Source organism: Orycteropus afer, unplaced genomic scaffold (assembly GCF_000298275.1).
Source record: "Orycteropus afer afer isolate SDZICR_OR568_19922 unplaced genomic scaffold, OryAfe1.0 scaffold00227, whole genome shotgun sequence".
NCBI classification, from domain to species: Eukaryota; Metazoa; Chordata; class Mammalia; order Tubulidentata; family Orycteropodidae; genus Orycteropus; species Orycteropus afer.
The window spans coordinates 156,034-173,871 of NW_006921814.1; the positions used below are offsets into that span (position 1 = coordinate 156,034).

Sequence of the window (17,838 nt, forward strand, 5' to 3'; positions counted from 1 at the left end):
CTCAAATTCCAGCTCTGCTTAAAGAGAAGCTAAAAAGCACTCTAACCGCCTGCTCAGATACAGATGTTGGTTCCCTTCTTCCCCATGGCAGGAAATTCAAATACAATCAATGGTGACTGTCCCGTGAGAGTCCCTTTGACTGAAGTAGGGCATGCAACTGGAAGCGCCAGGTCGACCCCTAGGACATGGGGATCTTGAGACGGTTCCCCGCAGGCTGTGGCTCCTTTTTTGACTGCTGCAACGAGGCTGGCTTCCAGTTCGGTAATGGCAACATCAGAGCAGGGTGAACATGCAGTACTCCAGGCCATGGGGCCACCTTCGATTTTATAAATTATGACAAAACATGGTATTATCAAAGCCACAGTTCACTGGCAGAAAGTGGAGTATGGTGAAGTCTTTAGAATATGTTTTACAGATGACTGTTTGAATTTATTAAACAACTATTTCCCAAAAAACGTAAAAGAAAAAAATATCATCCCACAAAATTCTACACCAAAAATCATTTTAAAAAAAAAAATTTCCTTCGGGGAACGGACTACTATGGCTACTGAGATGATATAAATTTGCTTTCAGAGTTGAAATTGCTTCTCCTCACCTTATTTCATTTGCAACTTTCATCCTGCTGGTTAAAAAAATATGGAAATGTTTTTAGACCATTCATATGACCATATAGGCTACATTGCACTTCTGTCCTTTAGTCAGGAAAGGCAAAATCATCTCTGAGGCTCCTTATCTCTGCTTCTGTATAACCATTATGTCCAACCAATGATCACACAGTTCTTGAGAATTCAAGTGGACAAATGTCTGAGCCATTTCATGGTACTTCTCTTTTTGAGTTTGGTGTCCTGATGAGACAAATGTCCAGACTATTTTTGAGGCTTTCAATGTGCAAAAAAGTTCCCAAGGCATTGAATCAACTTGGGCCTCCATTAAGGTGTTTTGGTTACTTGTTTTAGCCGCTGAAAACCCTGTCTTATGTAGTGTACCAGGTCCATCAAACTGCTGTTGAGGGCCAGGGCACACACGCTTGTGCTGAGCTGAGCAAAGAATTCTGGAAATAAAATAAAACCAAGTAAATACAGATGCATACACAAAAATAAAAATGGATAAACAAGAAGCTAAGCTTCCAGAAATCAGGGCCCTACAGTATTTTGCAATTCATCTATCACAACAAAAAAAATTGTTAAGTGCTGGAACTGCCTGTTAGTTCTCCATATCCTTCCACCAGGCTAATGGAAAGAACTATGCTTGTTTTATAGTTGAATCCATCACACTTAGCACAGTACCTGGGACTCAGAAAATACCCAATTTACACTTCCAAATCTATGGATGCATAAGTGGAAAAAAATAAAAATAAAAATAAAACATATAAAAGCATCATGAGTTTCTTAAGATTATAAAGTTCTAAGAGGGTGTGGGGAAATTGACTATAGCCAGCTGGCCACCATCTTCCGTAAGGAAGCAGCCAGGAAAAAACATGTAATAGCCTTATGTTGGCATTCACATGTTGGCATTTCCTCAGTTTATTGGTTGTCTACACTGACACCACGCAGTCCCCCTACCACCATGCTTCTCTGTCTCCTAAACCTTGAATTTCTCCAAGGGAATCCTTCCCAAATTCACCTCCAGAATGCTCATGTGCCATCTCTCCTACTATCTCTAACCATTTTTCTTAACATATACTGAAAAACAATATACTATTTGAGTTGTGGTACTTTTATATAAATCTCAAATTTGTCGAGCCTAGAATAGTCAGTGTCTTCTTTGTTTGTGTCACTCTTTTACTACCATTTTAGTTTAGGGTGAGATGAAGGCTCTGGAATTATGAAGAGGCTAGGTGCTAAAACCAGCTCCTTGCTACAGAATTCAAGAAAGAATTGCAACTAGGTTATGACGCAGAATGGAGAAACATGAAAGGAAAAAATAGCTACACATTTCCTTTTCTTTGATAAACTGAACATTAATGTATAAATCAACCATGTATTCCCTGCCAATTCCCAGACCTCAGTAAAAACCACCACAGAATCATTTATTTACCTTTATTCTTCCTTGTAAGGACCTCAGCCTGTTCCCAAAGGTCAAAGGCAGTAAGGACATGGGAAGTGATGGTGACATAGGAAGATGTCATGTTTTGAATGGTGACTGGGGTACTGATGGTGGCAGTTATCCCGCTGCTCCCCACACTGCCAGCACTCGACTGGGACCCTCCCGAGCTGGCAGGAGAAGGCATGGGGGAAAGAGGGGATGGTGTGCCTGTGCTTCTGGAAGGTGGAAGAGGAGAGAGAGAACTGGTTAATGACAGATCTTCCTGTCTCTGGCATGGCAGTCCAAGTCACAAAGTTTCAGTGTGCAGCAGCCCAAATGATAGTCACTCCTACAAGTCAAAGAAGCATCCCTTCACTATTAGTATTTTGGGACTCTATTCCTCAGAAGGAAGGTCGGATAATATACTTCCGTAGTGATACTGCTTTGGAAACCCAAAGAGGGGTCGCTATGAGTTGGGTCTGACTCGATAGCAAAAACCACCACCAACATTCATAAACACAGTGAGACTGGCCCAACAATCTGGGGCAAGACTGGAGCACGATCTCCTTCCCCAGACTCAGAATCAGGTGGGCTAATTCTACATTGCAAATATGCTTTTCCATGCCAATTCGATCTTCTATTTCCTCTGCCAAGAATTCCAGTCCTTCCCACCCCCAATGAATTTGTCCTCATAACTCCAGGAATACATCATAGTATCCTTTCTGCCACCACCTGCACTTACTTCTTTGACTGAATTTATCACATTACACTATAATTTTCTATTCCTTTTTCTGGGTCATAAGCACCAGGAAAACAGAGACCAATTTTTTTTTTTTTTTTTTAATTAATCTTTGCATCCCTAGCATTTGCAGAGTAGGTGCTCGGTAATTAGAAGCTGAATCAATGCATGAACTGATATAAAATGCCCTACAAGGAGACTGGGGAAGAATCATCATCTTTATTCTGTCCTTGACTGTTCACTCATGCATACAAATTACATGTGCCTCACTGTGAGCCAAAGGAGAAAAGACAAGTGAAATCACTTAAACATTAAAAAGTAAATGAACATAAGATGGAAAGTCAGGCCAGAAGAAGTAACTTCATTATACGGTATATCTGCCCTTGGGGCTGTATGGGTCCTATGTGTACCCAGCAAAATGTGCATTTTCAAGAACCAGTGTGGATGCTCCAAGAGGATGATTCTTGTCTCCTTTGTTGACTGTGATATCCTTAGCACCTAGAACAAGGTTTTGTACCAAGGAGATGCTTGATATATATACTGGCTGGACAAATTGTTGAAGTTATTTTTAAATAACATGACTGGCAAGCTACTAGCTAAGAATAATTATCTCAGAATTAGCGTGGTGAAAATGTTCAGAGGTATGCAGATATTTCTCAATAAGGGCTTTCTTTTTTAAGAAAGGCCACATGGGAGCCTCCTCTTTTGAATGCATTGGGAATGAAGGAAAAAAAAAAAAAGACTAGGGAAGAACCATCTCTCTCCACCTCGAGAATACCTGCATAAGGGTTCTGTTACACAGCATCTGACAGCATGTATAAACTTCAGTTCACAAAGCGGGGAAAAGGACTGTGCTAGAGATCATCATTTCACTTTCAGCCTCACTGCTATGAGTCCTCTATCAGGTAGAGGGCATATGACTCTGGAAAGTTCTTGTTTGCTGAGATACCAAGAAACATGTCATACAGAGGGAGGGAGGACTTTGGCTCTGGGTCTGTTTTGGCTCTGCTTCTAGTTATTTTTTTGTTTTTAGCCTTGTCTAAAGATTTTCAAAGCTCTAAAATTTTAACTCTATGTTCTTTGTGATTATGTTACCCAATAAGCAACCACCTTGATTCCTCAAACAGGCAGTAACATACCAATGATTTAAGACTTAATAGCAAATCAGCACAAAGTATACTTTTGTTTTTTATTTTAAATTAAAGAGTAGTATACTTAAGCTTGTGTGTCAACTTGGCTGGGCCTGGTTGAGTGGCTGGGCAGCTGGGTGTAGTATTCCCCATGATGAGACTGGTAATCAACTCCATGGTGGAATCTACTGTAAGCAGCTGACTAGCTGCCTTAGGGATGTGGTCTGCTTCTTGTATATAAGAAGCCTTGGGGAATGGTCTCTAGCTTATAGCATGCTTGAACCCTCATGTAGCCGTGTCGTTGTTCAGCAGCTCTGCCGATCTCGGGACTTTTAATGGACTTGAATTAATGGCCTGCCATGTGGTTTGGAAACGTCGGGACTGTGCCTTTTTACTTGTCAACCTTGGGCTTGTCAGTCTCACCAGCCAGCAGCTGCTTGAGTGAAGAAAATCCTCCAGTGGGCTGGGAACAGGAGGCACAGCTGAAGACCAAGGTTGAGGGGCTTTCACCCAGTCCCTAGAGCCTGACACTTTGAACTCGGACTTAAAGCCTCCAAACTGTGAGTGAATAAACTCCTGTTTCTTCAAGCCATCCTATTTGTGGTCTATTCCTGTCAGAGCAGCACTAGAGGTAACCAGAATAAGAACCAAAGTGACATGTTTATATAAATGGTTGTCAAAGCAAGAGGTAAATAAATAAATGACTCGATTTTGGATATTAAATTAGATTTATAGTTACCTTGCAATGCATGGAGAAGGTACCTGGGTAACTTTGGAAGAACTCTTGAAGTGTTCATTGAGAGTACGAGAATACTTCATTGCTGTGTCTTTTTTACAACGAAACATAGCCATGTTCAAAATGGACTGGCAACGCATGCTATAAACATGAAGGAAAAAAGAAGTTAAAGTGAAGTAATACTGCCTTGTGGGTACGTCTATCACTATTACAAAAAAATACCATCTAATTTTTTATAGCCTAATGAATACACTGGGTTTCCTCTTACGTGAGAAGAAGGAAGACTATCTGAGGAATCTTACTGGTCTGTGCACTCTATTACCAAAAGTCAATACTGGTAGAAAAGAAGAAACACACAAGGATATAACTGAAGTCATAAGGCCAAAGTATTCACTGAGTCATCAGTAAAATGGCAGCAGAAGCCATTTCATACAATTAACTATCAGTGGGATTAATGGTCTTGACTTACACATCCTGATACTTTCTACTACTGACTTCCTGCATCATAATTTTTACATTTACAAAATAATTAAATTTCAAAATCTTTTTGTACCATCAAAAGAAGCAAATACAAATTTAGTACTGTTTGGACAAAGAAAAAAGTACACACCATAAAACAGCAAATATTCTCTCTTGTGTTGGTGTTGTGGCATCTGAGAAGGATTTTAATGACATTATGAATCTATAGGAAAATATAAAAGTATATCAGGTTCAGCAAAGGCAGTTAAAAATCCCAGAAACTAATAAATCTTATTATGTTTGTTGTAGTTTTACATTGATATTTCCTGAAGATGTGAAGACATAAGAGCAATGCAGAAAAATGAGCCTAAGAGCAATAATCCAGGCCACTAAGAAAATAGGGTGAGAAAGCATCTCACTGTGGCCTGATTACCTGCTTGAACCCAAGTCATGTCTCCACTGACACTCTTGAAATACAGGTAACAAGGTGTAGGGGGTTTAAGCTGCGAGGGGAGGACATCCGATAAGAAAGCTGAACTGGAAAAACTCTCCCTAAAAGGTTTGGCATTTCACAGTGCATTTGGCAAAATGACGCCGCTGGACCACTAATTCTGTTCTAACACTTCCCCTAAAATGTAATTATTTTAAGTTGAGGGGAAAAAACAAAAATTTTTTTTTGACCAGTAACTTTTTTAAGGCTTCCTTCTACTGAGTTGCCTCCATGCTTCTGTTCAAACAGATTAACGCAATAAAGTTAGTAAAGAAAAGTATTTAAGAGGATCATGAATTACTTGGCACTTACTTAATGAGATCTATAGTTTCTGAGTATACAGAATAAGCTGACTTTGACGCTGGGCTTTCCGATTCTATGGCAATTCCACACTCAATAAAGGACAAGACAGCTTCCAAGTACTTAAAAGCTTTTCCGACCTTGTCCGTCTGTAGGAGAAGAACATGGTCATTGTTAGGCCTAAGAGAGATGTCTATTTAGTTTCTCACCCACATTTTCTACTGTAACTTTCCTCTACTGTCGTAATTTAATTATGGCTAGAATACAAGCGTGAGACTAAATGAACTCAAGATGATAATCAATGCCTGTCACTTCTGACCTAGTGAAAATTTCCTGTTAGCAAAAATTCTGTAGGAAAAATAAAACAATTCTGTATTAAGACTGTTCTCTCCAAACCTTAGGAAAGTATAAATTTAAGCTAAGGCAGTAACTCTATTGTCCCTTTGTTACAATGTGCAATTATTCATTATATAAGTCTCTAGAGAAGGAGATTATTCTACACATCAAGAGTAATGCAGACACAAATCTCTCTGTATGTACTGAAGTTTATCTTATTTTAAGTAGAAAATATTTATTACAGATTATGAGGATATTAGAGATGCCTAACAAACAACTGCTTTATGCATTTTAAGAGTCCAGTGGATTATTTAATCTCTCTTGGTGCCTGAGCTAAGTATACAAGGCTATTCCCTGGGCCAATAGGGATAAAATTTCAGAGTCCCTTAGAGGGAATGTGAAAATATGAATATAATCAGATGGTGGTGGTGATTCTAAACCTGAATACACATGTTATCACTAACTGGCACATGGCCAACAACTAAAAAGACAGTGAAGAATAGCACTACTTTTTCTCTAAACATAGCACATGTGCCAAACATTGTAAAAGCAAGGGATTAACATGACATTTGCAATTCTGTTTATAGTTTTTGCTCATGTTCTCACATTTGATGTATTTGAAAAGAAAGAGACTGAGAATAGTAAAGATACAAGTGATGTATCAGCAAAAGAAATGATTTAGGGCTGTTTCTTAATTTATACAAGGAGCCCTGGTGGTGCTGTGATTAAGCTCTTAGCTGCCAACTGAAAGGCCAGCGATTTGAACCCGCCAGCCACTCTGCAGGAGAAAGATGGGGCAGTCTTTACTTCCTTAGCCTTGGAAATCCTATGGAGCAGTCCTACTGTCTTACAGTGTTCACCATGAGTTGGAATTTATTTGACAGAGCTGGGCTTGGGTTTTTGGGTTTCTTAACTGCATATCATTCTTCTGTTTTGCCAGTAGTAGAACAAACTGGGTTGTTTATATGTATTCAGAGTACTTAATATTTTAGGTAACATTAAAAAAAAATTTTTTTTTTAATTCTTTTTCTAGAGAATCCAAAGCTCAGAAAATTAAGTGACATAATAGAAACCAAATTAGCACACACCAAGTAATCAGTAGTGTCTGGCCCGATTAGTTTGCTTCACTGGTGGGACTCTAACTCTCTAAGTTTATTCATTTACCATCTCATTTACAGAATTTCCAAAATTAAAACTGGGCTTAGTGCCAGAACAAAAGAACTACAGTTTAGTAATTTGTCAATATCCACTCTGAAGTATTTTTTTTAATGCTGATAGTGAACATATTCCTGCAATAACTGTGTATCTCCTGAAGCAGTGTTAAAAGCTGTAGAGTTCTAATTTCCCGACCTGACAATGAATGCAATATAGAGATGACTACACTCCTCTCTACTCAGCTGTGTAACTCTTAACTGTTTGTGAATGTCAGATGAACATTTCTGAGACACTGCCAGATTAGAGAAAGAATATTATGGAGAAGGTGGCCACACAAGTTACTGTTCAAAATGGGATCTTTTGAGAATATCCCACAACAAGCATAAACCAAGACTATCTTAGGCACTGGGATGTATGGTCACCTTAGATAGAGGAAAAGAAAGTATGTGTATATACAGAGTAAAAACAAACAAAAAACCCAAAGTTTCCTGGAGTTATTAGTCTTACTTGCTTGAATAATAAGGGAATCTAGTAATGAAAGTGTCGAATGTCAAGTTGTAAATAACTGGCTGACAAAGTACTGAATATGTACCCTTTTCAAAACTAAAAAAAGATTCATACAGTTCTAGCAACAATCTTGGAATGTTAGAAGATGTTGAAAGATCCCCATTGTTTGGTATTGTCTTAGACGTTTTCATCTGACGCAGGCCATCCTGGTACAGGGTAGTTTAAGGGATAGGTCTATAGCATCTTGTAGCATCCAGTATGGCAAGAACTCAATCAACATTTTGCCAAGATGAATGGTTTTGTGATGAGAGTGCCTCTGTTCACCCTCCTAAGCCCAAGAATAGACATGCAAGTATGCAGATTGGGGCTGAAGAGCACCAGTTCAGGATCCCAACTGCCACCATGATCAATCAGAGTCAGACCCCTGTGGTTTCTGGAATGCATGGTGAGGCTTGCACATTAAAGGCAAACTATGCTGCTTCGCCCCATGGCACAAAGTTCAATCTATGACCTTCCAAGGAGACAGGTATATGTGTGGGAGCTTAGATTTGGGGAATACCCTAGAGAAATAAAAGCCCTAAAGAGTCTGAGATGTTGAAATATGACAAAGAGCAAACAATATCTAATTATATTATAGCAGAGATTTAATTATGTATACAATTAAATATGCATTACAACCACCACCTTCCAGAAAATCCAACAGCCACAAAGTAAACAGAGTTCATTTATTTAAAAGTATGTCTAATGACCTTGGTATTCTATTCTGTTCCATCAGGTCAGTCTTTCAAGGCCTTTAAGATAATATTGGAATACAAACAGGCTTCCTCACCTTGGGAAATATCTGCAGGCTGAACACAAATCAACCAACTATTAACAGCAAGACTCCTTTTTTACATCCAAAGAACTGATTCAATGGCAAAAGGGCACATGCATGCATTAAGACACCACTAACTAAGTCAACTTTCACTCACTTTGATATAAAACTTGTAGATTTTCCCATGGTTAATTGAGTCAATGGAACTAAAGAAAATAATTCCACTTAGAGAACTCCTTACTCCTCTCACTCATTAAGATGCTGATTATCCTGCCAATTATTAAGTCCCAAGACATTCCTCTTTCCTGCTGACACATCACACTTACTAATATAAAATACTGTAGGATCAGACTACAAACATTTTTATCAGAAAACATTCCATCAAAGGGCTGAAGAGCCAAGACTGACCATTGACTCTGCTTTGTACTTCAATTTTTTGGCCTCCTTCATGTGAATATCTGCTTGTTGTCTGAAAGAGAAGAGGAAAAATCATGGGTGGGTCATATGAACCTAAAATTACTTGGCTGGGGCAAGACGACTTAAGAAGAGTAAGAAGAGGATGAAAAAGGATGGAAGAGAGTGAGGGAAGGTATTGAACAAAGAAGGGGAAGAAGAGATGAGCAGGAGGGGAAAGGGAGAAGGTGAGGAGAAGAAGAAAGAAATGGCAGAAGAAAGAAAAAAGGAGGCAACATCCAAAGTCTTACTTGTCAAACTTCACTTGAGGTTTCCCTGGTTTAGAGTTACCATTTGGCAATGAAGGCACTGGAAAAGGATTTGCAGTATCTCCAGCAGATCCCTTTAAAAGAGAAAAAAATTATATAGATCATACTCTAAAATTTAAAATCATTGTTCTAAAAGTACCATCCCTCTTAATTACTCCAAAATAATAAAATTAAAAAAAAAAAAAAAAAGGAAATCAATATTGCAGAATTCAGTGCTATCAACTACTTTTCTAGCTACAGATGCAACTGAAGGTAAACCTATAGGTTCTTACTGCATTGTAGACTCAAAAAACAGATACAAGACAAGAAATTCCAGGAGAACAGATCATTAACAAAGTCAAATGTGGTATGTTCTGTTAGTCAACACACACACACACACACACACACACACACAATGTTAACATGAAGACAAAATTTTATTTGAAAAAGTAGATACTGTTCCCCATTATAACCAATAATAAATATTAAAATAGGATATGCAAACCAAGAACTAAACAGAGCAGCCATTTCTTACTGCAAAAATACCTGACAGACCTACAAAGGGCAACCAGTAAGAATAAGCTTGGATTTCTCAGCAGAAACCATGTAGGTGTGAAGGCAATGTGATGATGACACATATAAAATCCTGAAAGAAAGAACTGCCAACCAAAAATTATATACCCAGCAAGACTGTCCCTCATGTATGATGGTGAAATTAGGACAATTCCAGATAAACAGAAATTAAGGGAATTAAACCATCAACATTACAAGAGATGCTAAAGGGAATCCTTCAGACAGAAAACTAACAGCAGAAGGAAGGCAACAACCTGAGATTAAAGACACATGACACTATTACCCAGAAACCAACCTAGATATAGAAGTATCCAAAGTAAAATAAACTTACAAGATTGTAAACAGGGAACCAGAGACATCAACTTATAAATGAAGACAACTACAAAGCAAAAAGAAGGAATAGTATAGGTATAAAACTTCTAAATGCAAAGGAAGTCAAGACTATTTTGAGACAGAATGGACTGTTTTAACTCAGGAAGAAAATAATAAATCACAAGGTAACCTTAAATAAATAAAACTCCACATTAAAATAAAAAAGAAGGCACAAATATTTAGCAAATACTAAAACAATAGCAATGAAGGAAATGATAAAATTCATAAACAAAAATGCTCAGAGTAGAAAATTACATGGAACAAAGAAATCAGCAACACTACTACAACAAAACAAAACAAAAAACCACACACACACATATAAAGAAAGCAATAAATTCATACTTGTTAATAATTATAATGAATGTAAATGGATTAATTGTACCAATCAAAGCACAGAGTTCCAGATTGGACAAGAAAACATGAACCATCATGCTGTTCACAAGAGAAACACCTTAGACTCAAAAGACAAAAACAGAGAAAAAGGTTGGAAAAAAAAAATATCAAGTAAGTGGCAATCCAAAAAAAAAAAAGAAATAGTAGCAATATTAATTTCTGGTAAAATAGATTTTAAGACAAAAACCACCATTAGACAAGGATCCATCGACAAGACAGCATAACCACAATAAATGTCTGCGTATCCTACAAAAAAATCAAAACCAAACCAAACCATACTCACTGCCATCGAGTTGATCCCAACTCATAACCACCCCTATTGGGTTTCCAAGGCTGTAAATCTTCACAGAAGCAGACTGCCTAATTTTTCTTCCACAGAGTGACTGGTGGGTTCAAACCATCAATCTACTGGTTAGCAGCCAAATGGCTTAATCACTATACCACCACAGCTCTTTGCATACCCAAAATGCATAAATCAGACTTTAAAAGAATTTAGAAGAGAAATAGATGACTCCAACAGTAGGAGATATTACAGAATACTTTTAAGGAAGGATAAAACAACTAGAAGAAACTCATCAAAGCCACAGAAGAACTAAACAATGTAATTAACCAATTTGACCTTGCAGACATATACAAAGCACTTTACCCCAAAATAGCACAATATACATACATTCTTTTCCAGAGCACATGCAAAATTCTCCAGAATAGACCATATGTTAGGCCACAAAGGAAGCCTCAATAAATTTAAAAACATCGAAATACTGCAAAGTATCTTCCTACAAGATAATGCAGTAAAATTAGAAAGCAAGGATAGGAAGATCAAGGAGGAAAAAAAAAAAAGGCAAGCAAATGGAACTCAGTAACAACACCCTCCTTAAAAACTACTTAGTGGGTAATAGACTAAATAAAACCTGAACTAAAAAATATTTCTTTAATCAAATCAGAATGGAAGCACAACATACAAAATCTTTGGGACACAGTAAAAGCAGTGCTCAGGGGGCAATTTAGAACAACAAACACACATCAAAAAAGAAAAAAGACCCAAAATCAACACCTTAACCTCTCAACATCTCCAACAATTAGAAAAAGAGCAGCAAAAAAAGCCTATAATCAGAAGAAATAATAAAAATTCAAGCAGAAAAAAAATGAAACAAAAACAATGAGAGAAAACTCGGTAAGTCTAGAAGTTGGTTCTTTGAAAAGATTAATAAAATCAACAAACTGATGGCAAATTTAACAAAGGAAAAGAAGGAGAAGATTCAAATAACATGAATAAGAAATGAAATGGGTGACATTACAACAGAAACAACTGAAATAGAAAGGATATGAAAAACTGTACTCTCACAAATTTGAAAACCTAGAAGAATGAACATATTTCTAGAAAAAACAACTTATCTTAGCTAACACAGACAGAGGCAGAAAACTTGAAAAAACCCGTAATTAAAGAATAAATTGAACAGGTCATAAAAAATACTACTGACAAATAAAAGTCATGGCCTAGACAGTTTCACTGGAGAATTCTACCATTCAGAGAAGAGCTGACAACAACCCTAACGAAACTATTCCAGAACACAGAAAAGGATAGAATACTCCAAATTCATTTTATGAAACAAGCAAAACATTGATATCAAAACCAGGCACAGACACCACTAAAAAGGAAAATTACACATGAATATCCCATATGAACACAGATGCAAAAATCCTCAACAATATCCTAGCCCACAGAATCCAACACTATGTATTAAAAAAAATACAGCATGACCAAGTGGGATTCATACAGCTATGAATGATGCAACATTAGAAAAATAAGTAATCCATCACATAAATAAAATAAAGGAAAAGAACCACATGATCATATCAACAATGCAGAAAAAGCATTGGATAAAATCCAACACCCATTCCTGATTAAAACTCTCAGAATAACTCATCTCTAGAATACTCCATCACCTCAACAACAAAAAAGACAAATAATCCAATTAAAAATGGGCTGGAGACATGAACTGACACTTCACCAAAAAGGATATTCAGGTGGCCAACAAAGATGAAGAAATGCTCACAAACATTAGTGATTAGAGAGCTGCAAATGAAAACAACAATGAGATACCATCTTGGCCCAGCACTAGTGGCAAAGTTCAACAAGACAGAAAATAACAAATGCTGGTGAGGATGCAGAGAAATTGGGACTCTCATACACTGCTGATGGGACTATAAAATGATACAACCACTACAGAAAGTAGTATGGCAGTACCTTAAAAAGTTGGAATTAGAAATACCATTTGACCCAGCCATTCTATTATGAGGTATATATCCTAAAGAAGTGAAAGCCTGGACAAGAACAGATATTTGCACACCCATGTTCATCACAGCACTATTTACAATAGCCAAAAGATGGAAACAACTAGGTGCCCATCAACTGAAGAATGGATAACCAAACTATGGTACATATACACAATGGAATATTATGCAACCTTAAAGAATAACGTAGAATTGGAAAAACACCGCCTAATGTCGATAAACTTGGAGAATATTATGCTGAGTGAAATAAGTCAATCACAGAAGGATAAATATTATACTAGTCTGTTACTGTAAAAAGCCAAGGAAATGTTTATATATTGAAGGAAATTTTCTTTGTTGGTTACCAGGGGTGTGTGTGGGGGGGGGAGGGAACACTGTTAGATAGGTAGAGACAAGTATTGATTTGGGTGAAGGGAAGGGCAATGTACCTAATGTGAGTGATCAACATGGTGGCATTGAAGAAGACGACGACAGAGAGAGGTACATGGGAGGTATAGACAACAAAGATGAACCCTTTTGCATATACAGTACTGCACTGTCAGTGAAGGCAAACATGGCTATATGGGTGGACAGATGGGTGGACAGGCTGAACTATTAGGTACATCTATGTAGGGGCGAGTGTGCCTGTGACCATGTATAGGGTTGGCAGATTATGTTTCTACAAGTGTATTGGTATGTTCTGTAAGAATTCCCAGGTATACAGTAGAGCTGACAAGGGACAAAGTTGTAGTCACTGCTTGGCCACAGCCAGCTAGCTACCCAGAGGGAGCAAGTAGTTGGACCTGTGGGCTTGGGGCAATAGTCACAGGGGACATCAAGCTCAATTGGCATAACATACTACACAAAACACTGTTCCACATTCTACTTTGGCAAGTAGCGACTGGGATCTTAAAAGCTTGCAAGCAGACATCTAGATGCAACGATGGGTCTCTCATTGTCCAGAGCAAAGAAGAATGAAGAAAATCAGAGAATGGCAACAATTAGTCCAAGTGACTGGTACCTGAGCCTATATGACTATGAGACAAGAAGAACTAGATGGTACCTGGCTACCACTGTCAACCACTTGGAGGGGATCTATGTAGGAGATCCTGGATAGAGTGGGAGAACAATGTGGAACAAGACTCAAAATTATTTGAGGAAAAAAATAAATAAAAAAGGGGACCAGGTTTTCTGGTCTGATAGAGGTTGATGGAATCACTGAGACTATGGCCCCTAGCTGCCCTTCAGGTCTGGAATTGAACCCACTCCTGTGGCTTCCAGCCAAACAAAAGACAGGCATATGAGCTGAACATTTACACTAGGTAGATATACTCCTTGAAGAGAACAATCATGGGAGAATAGAAGGGCTCTGTATGTATGTACAGGGACACCGCTCAGGGGGCAGGAGTGCACAGAGAGAAGGACATAGGGAAGAGGTAACTATGGCGAGGAAGTGGGAGGGGATCTGTTGCATTGTGGTAAACTGTCCTCAATGTCATGAGACAAAGTGTATGTAACTTGCTTTACAGAAAGTAAATTTGCTCTGTAAATTTTCACCTAAATCACAATAAAAAAAAATAAAAAAAAACTCCCAGAAAAATAGGAATAGATGGGAAATTCCTAAATATAATGACTATATGCAAAACTAACAGCCAACATTATTCTCAAAAGACAGAGACTGAAATCATCCCCCAGCAAATGGAACCCAAAAAAGGATGTCCTCTGTCACCACTTCTATTCAACATTGCATTGGAAGTCCTAGCCAGGGCAAAGAAGAGAAATAAAAGGCATCCAAATTGGCAAAGAGGATGCAAAACTATCTCTATTTGCAGATGAGATGATCCTATACATAGAAAAACCAAGAGACTAAGCAAGAAAATCACTGGAACCAATTGAAAGATTCAGCAAAGTGGCAGGACATAGAATCAACACAAAAATCAGTTGGATTCCTCTACATAATAAAGAAATTCTCTGAAAAGGAAATAAGGAAAACAATACCATTTACAATAGCTACCAAAAAGATAAAATACTTAGAAATAAATTTTACCAGGCACAGAAAAGACCTATACAAAGAAAACTGTCGTTGCTGTTGTTAGGTGCCTTCAAGTTGTCTCCGACTCATGGTGACCCCACGTCCAGCTAACCCTGTGTGCCAGCTCCATGATCCCTGCTGTACCTGAGCCCACTGCTGTAGCCACTGTGTCAATCCATCCTGTTGAGGGCCTTCCTCTCTTCTGTCAACCTTCCACTTTACCAAGCATCATATCCTCCAGGGATCTCTTCTTACAACACAACCAAAAGAGGTGAGATGAAGTCTGGCCATTTCTGCTTCCAAGAAGCATTCGGCCTGCATGACTTTCAGGACACATTCTTTAGTTCTTTTAGCAGTACATGGTATTTTCAGCATCCTTTTCCAGCACCACAACTCCAAAGCATCAATTTTTCTTCAGTCTTCCTCATTCATTGTCCAGCTCTCACCTGCATATGAGGCAATTGAAAATATCATGGCTTGTGTCAGGTAGACCTTAATCTTCAAGGAGACATCTCTGCACCTCAGCACTTGAAAGACCTCTTTTGCAGCTGATTTACCCAGTGCTGTATGTTGTCTGCTATCCTGACTGTTGTTTCCACTGGCATTGATTGTAGAACCAAGTAATATGAAGTCTTTGACAACTTCAATGTCTTCTCGACTTATCACGATGCTGCTTATTGGTCTAGTTGTGAGGATTTTTGTTTTCTTTATATTGAGGTGTAATCTATACTCCAGACTCTAGTATTCAATATTCATCAGTAATTATTTCAAGTCATCCTCACTCTCTGCAAGCAAAGTTGTGCCATCAGTGTATTGCAGGTTGTTAATTATTCTTTTTCTAATCCTGATGCCATGTTCTTCTTCATATAGTGTGACTTCTTGAATTAGCTCAGTATACAAACTGAGTAAGTATGGTGAAAGGACACAACCTTGACACACTTCCTTCTTGATTTTAAACCATTTAGTGTTCCCTTGTTCTCTTCAAACAACAGCCTCCTGGTCTAAGTACAGGTTCCTCATGAGTACAATTAAGTGTTCTGGAGTTCTCATTCTTCTCAATGTTGTCCACAATTTGTTATGATCCATAATGGCAAACAAATTGAATGCTTTTGTATAGTCAATAAAACACAAGTAAATACCTTTCTGGTACTCTTTTGAAACAAGATCCATCTGACATCAGCAGTGATATCCCTCATTCTACAATCTCTTCTGAATCCAGCTTGCATTTCTGGGAGTTCTCTGTCAATGTACTACTGCAACCATTTTTGAATTATCTTCAGTAATATTTTACTTTGTATGTGATATTAATGATACTGTTTGATAATTTCCACATTCTGTGGGATCATCTTTCTTTGGAATGAGTACAAATATGGATCTTTTCCAGTCAGTTGGCCAGGTAGCTGTCTTCCAAATCTCTTGGCATAGCTGAGTGAGTGCCTCCAACATGGCATCTGTTTATTGAAACATCTCAATGGGTATTCCGTCAATTCCTGGAGCCTTGTTTTTTGCCACTTCTTTCAGTGCAGCTTCGACTTCTTCCTTCAGTACCATTGGTTCTTGATCCTATGTCACCTCCTGTAATGAATGAACATCAACCAGTTCTTTCTAGTACAGTGACTCTGTGTATTCCTTCCATCTTCTTTGGATGTTTCTTGCATCATTCAATATTTTGCCCATGAAATCTTTCAATATTGCAACTTGAGGCTTAATTTTTTTCTTCAGTTCTTTCAGCTTGAGAAATGCTGAGCATATTCTTCCCTTTTGGTTTTCTAACTCCAGGTTTTTGGACATTTCATTATATTAATTGACTTTGTATTCTCCAGCTGCTCTTTGAAATCTTCTGCTCAGCTCTTTCATCTTGTCATTTCTTCCATTTGCTTTAGCCACTCTTTATTCAAGGGCAAGTTTCAGATTCTCTTCTGACAACCATTTTAGTCTTTTCTTCCTTTCCTGTCTTTTTAACGACCTTTTGCTTTCTTCATGGATGATGTGCTTGATGTCATCCCAAAATTCTTCTGGTTTTCTGTCACTGGTGTTCAATGCATCAAATCTATTCTTTAGATGGTCTCTAAATTCAGGAGGGATATATTCAAGGTCATATTTTGGCTCTCGTGGACTTATTTTAATTGTTTTCAATTTCACGTTGAACTTGCATATGAGCAGTTGATGGTCTGTTCCACAATCAGCTCCTGGCCTTGTTTTGACAGAAGATATTGAGCTTTTCCATTGCCTCTTGCCACAGATGTAGTCAATCTGATTACTGTGTACTCCATCTGGTGAAGTCCACATGTATAACCGCCATTTGTGTTGTTGAAAAAAGGTATTTGCAATAAGTAAATCATTGGTCTTGCAAAATTCTATCATGCAATCTCCAGTGTCATTTCTAGGACCAAGGCCAAATCTTCCAACTATCGGTAATTCTTCTTTGTTTCCCACAAAGAAAACTACAAAATACAACTTTAAGAAATTATAAGGGACCTATATAAATTGTAAAACATACAATACAATGCTCATGGATAGGAACACTGAACACTGTGAAAATGTCATACTATATAAAGCAATCTATAGATGCAATGCAATCCTGATCCAGATTCTATCAACATTCTTTAAGGACACGGAAAAACTAACATTAATTTTATATGGAAAAGAAAGAGCAGTTGGAAAAGTAAAGCACTACTGAAGAACAAAAACAAAGCAGGAAGTCTCACATTCCCTGATCTCAAAATCTACTATACAGTCATGGTGGTCAAAACAGCCTGGTATTGGTACACTGGCAGACATGTAAGACCAGGAGAACAAACT

The 17,838-nt window shown here is 37.9% G+C and overlaps 1 protein-coding gene across 1 annotated transcript in view; it reads right to left on the reverse strand.

Moving 5' to 3' along the window:
* Positions 1-929: 929 nt before the first annotated feature.
* Positions 930-17,838, reverse strand: part of AFF1 (AF4/FMR2 family member 1) — a 140,054-nt gene continuing 123,145 nt past the window's right edge. The window contains 7 exon segments of the mRNA XM_042782047.1: positions 930-1,051; positions 2,038-2,261; positions 4,634-4,771; positions 5,241-5,312; positions 5,892-6,028; positions 9,100-9,160; positions 9,396-9,487. Coding sequence (XP_042637981.1) covers positions 930-1,051; positions 2,038-2,261; positions 4,634-4,771; positions 5,241-5,312; positions 5,892-6,028; positions 9,100-9,160; positions 9,396-9,487 — 846 coding nt within the window.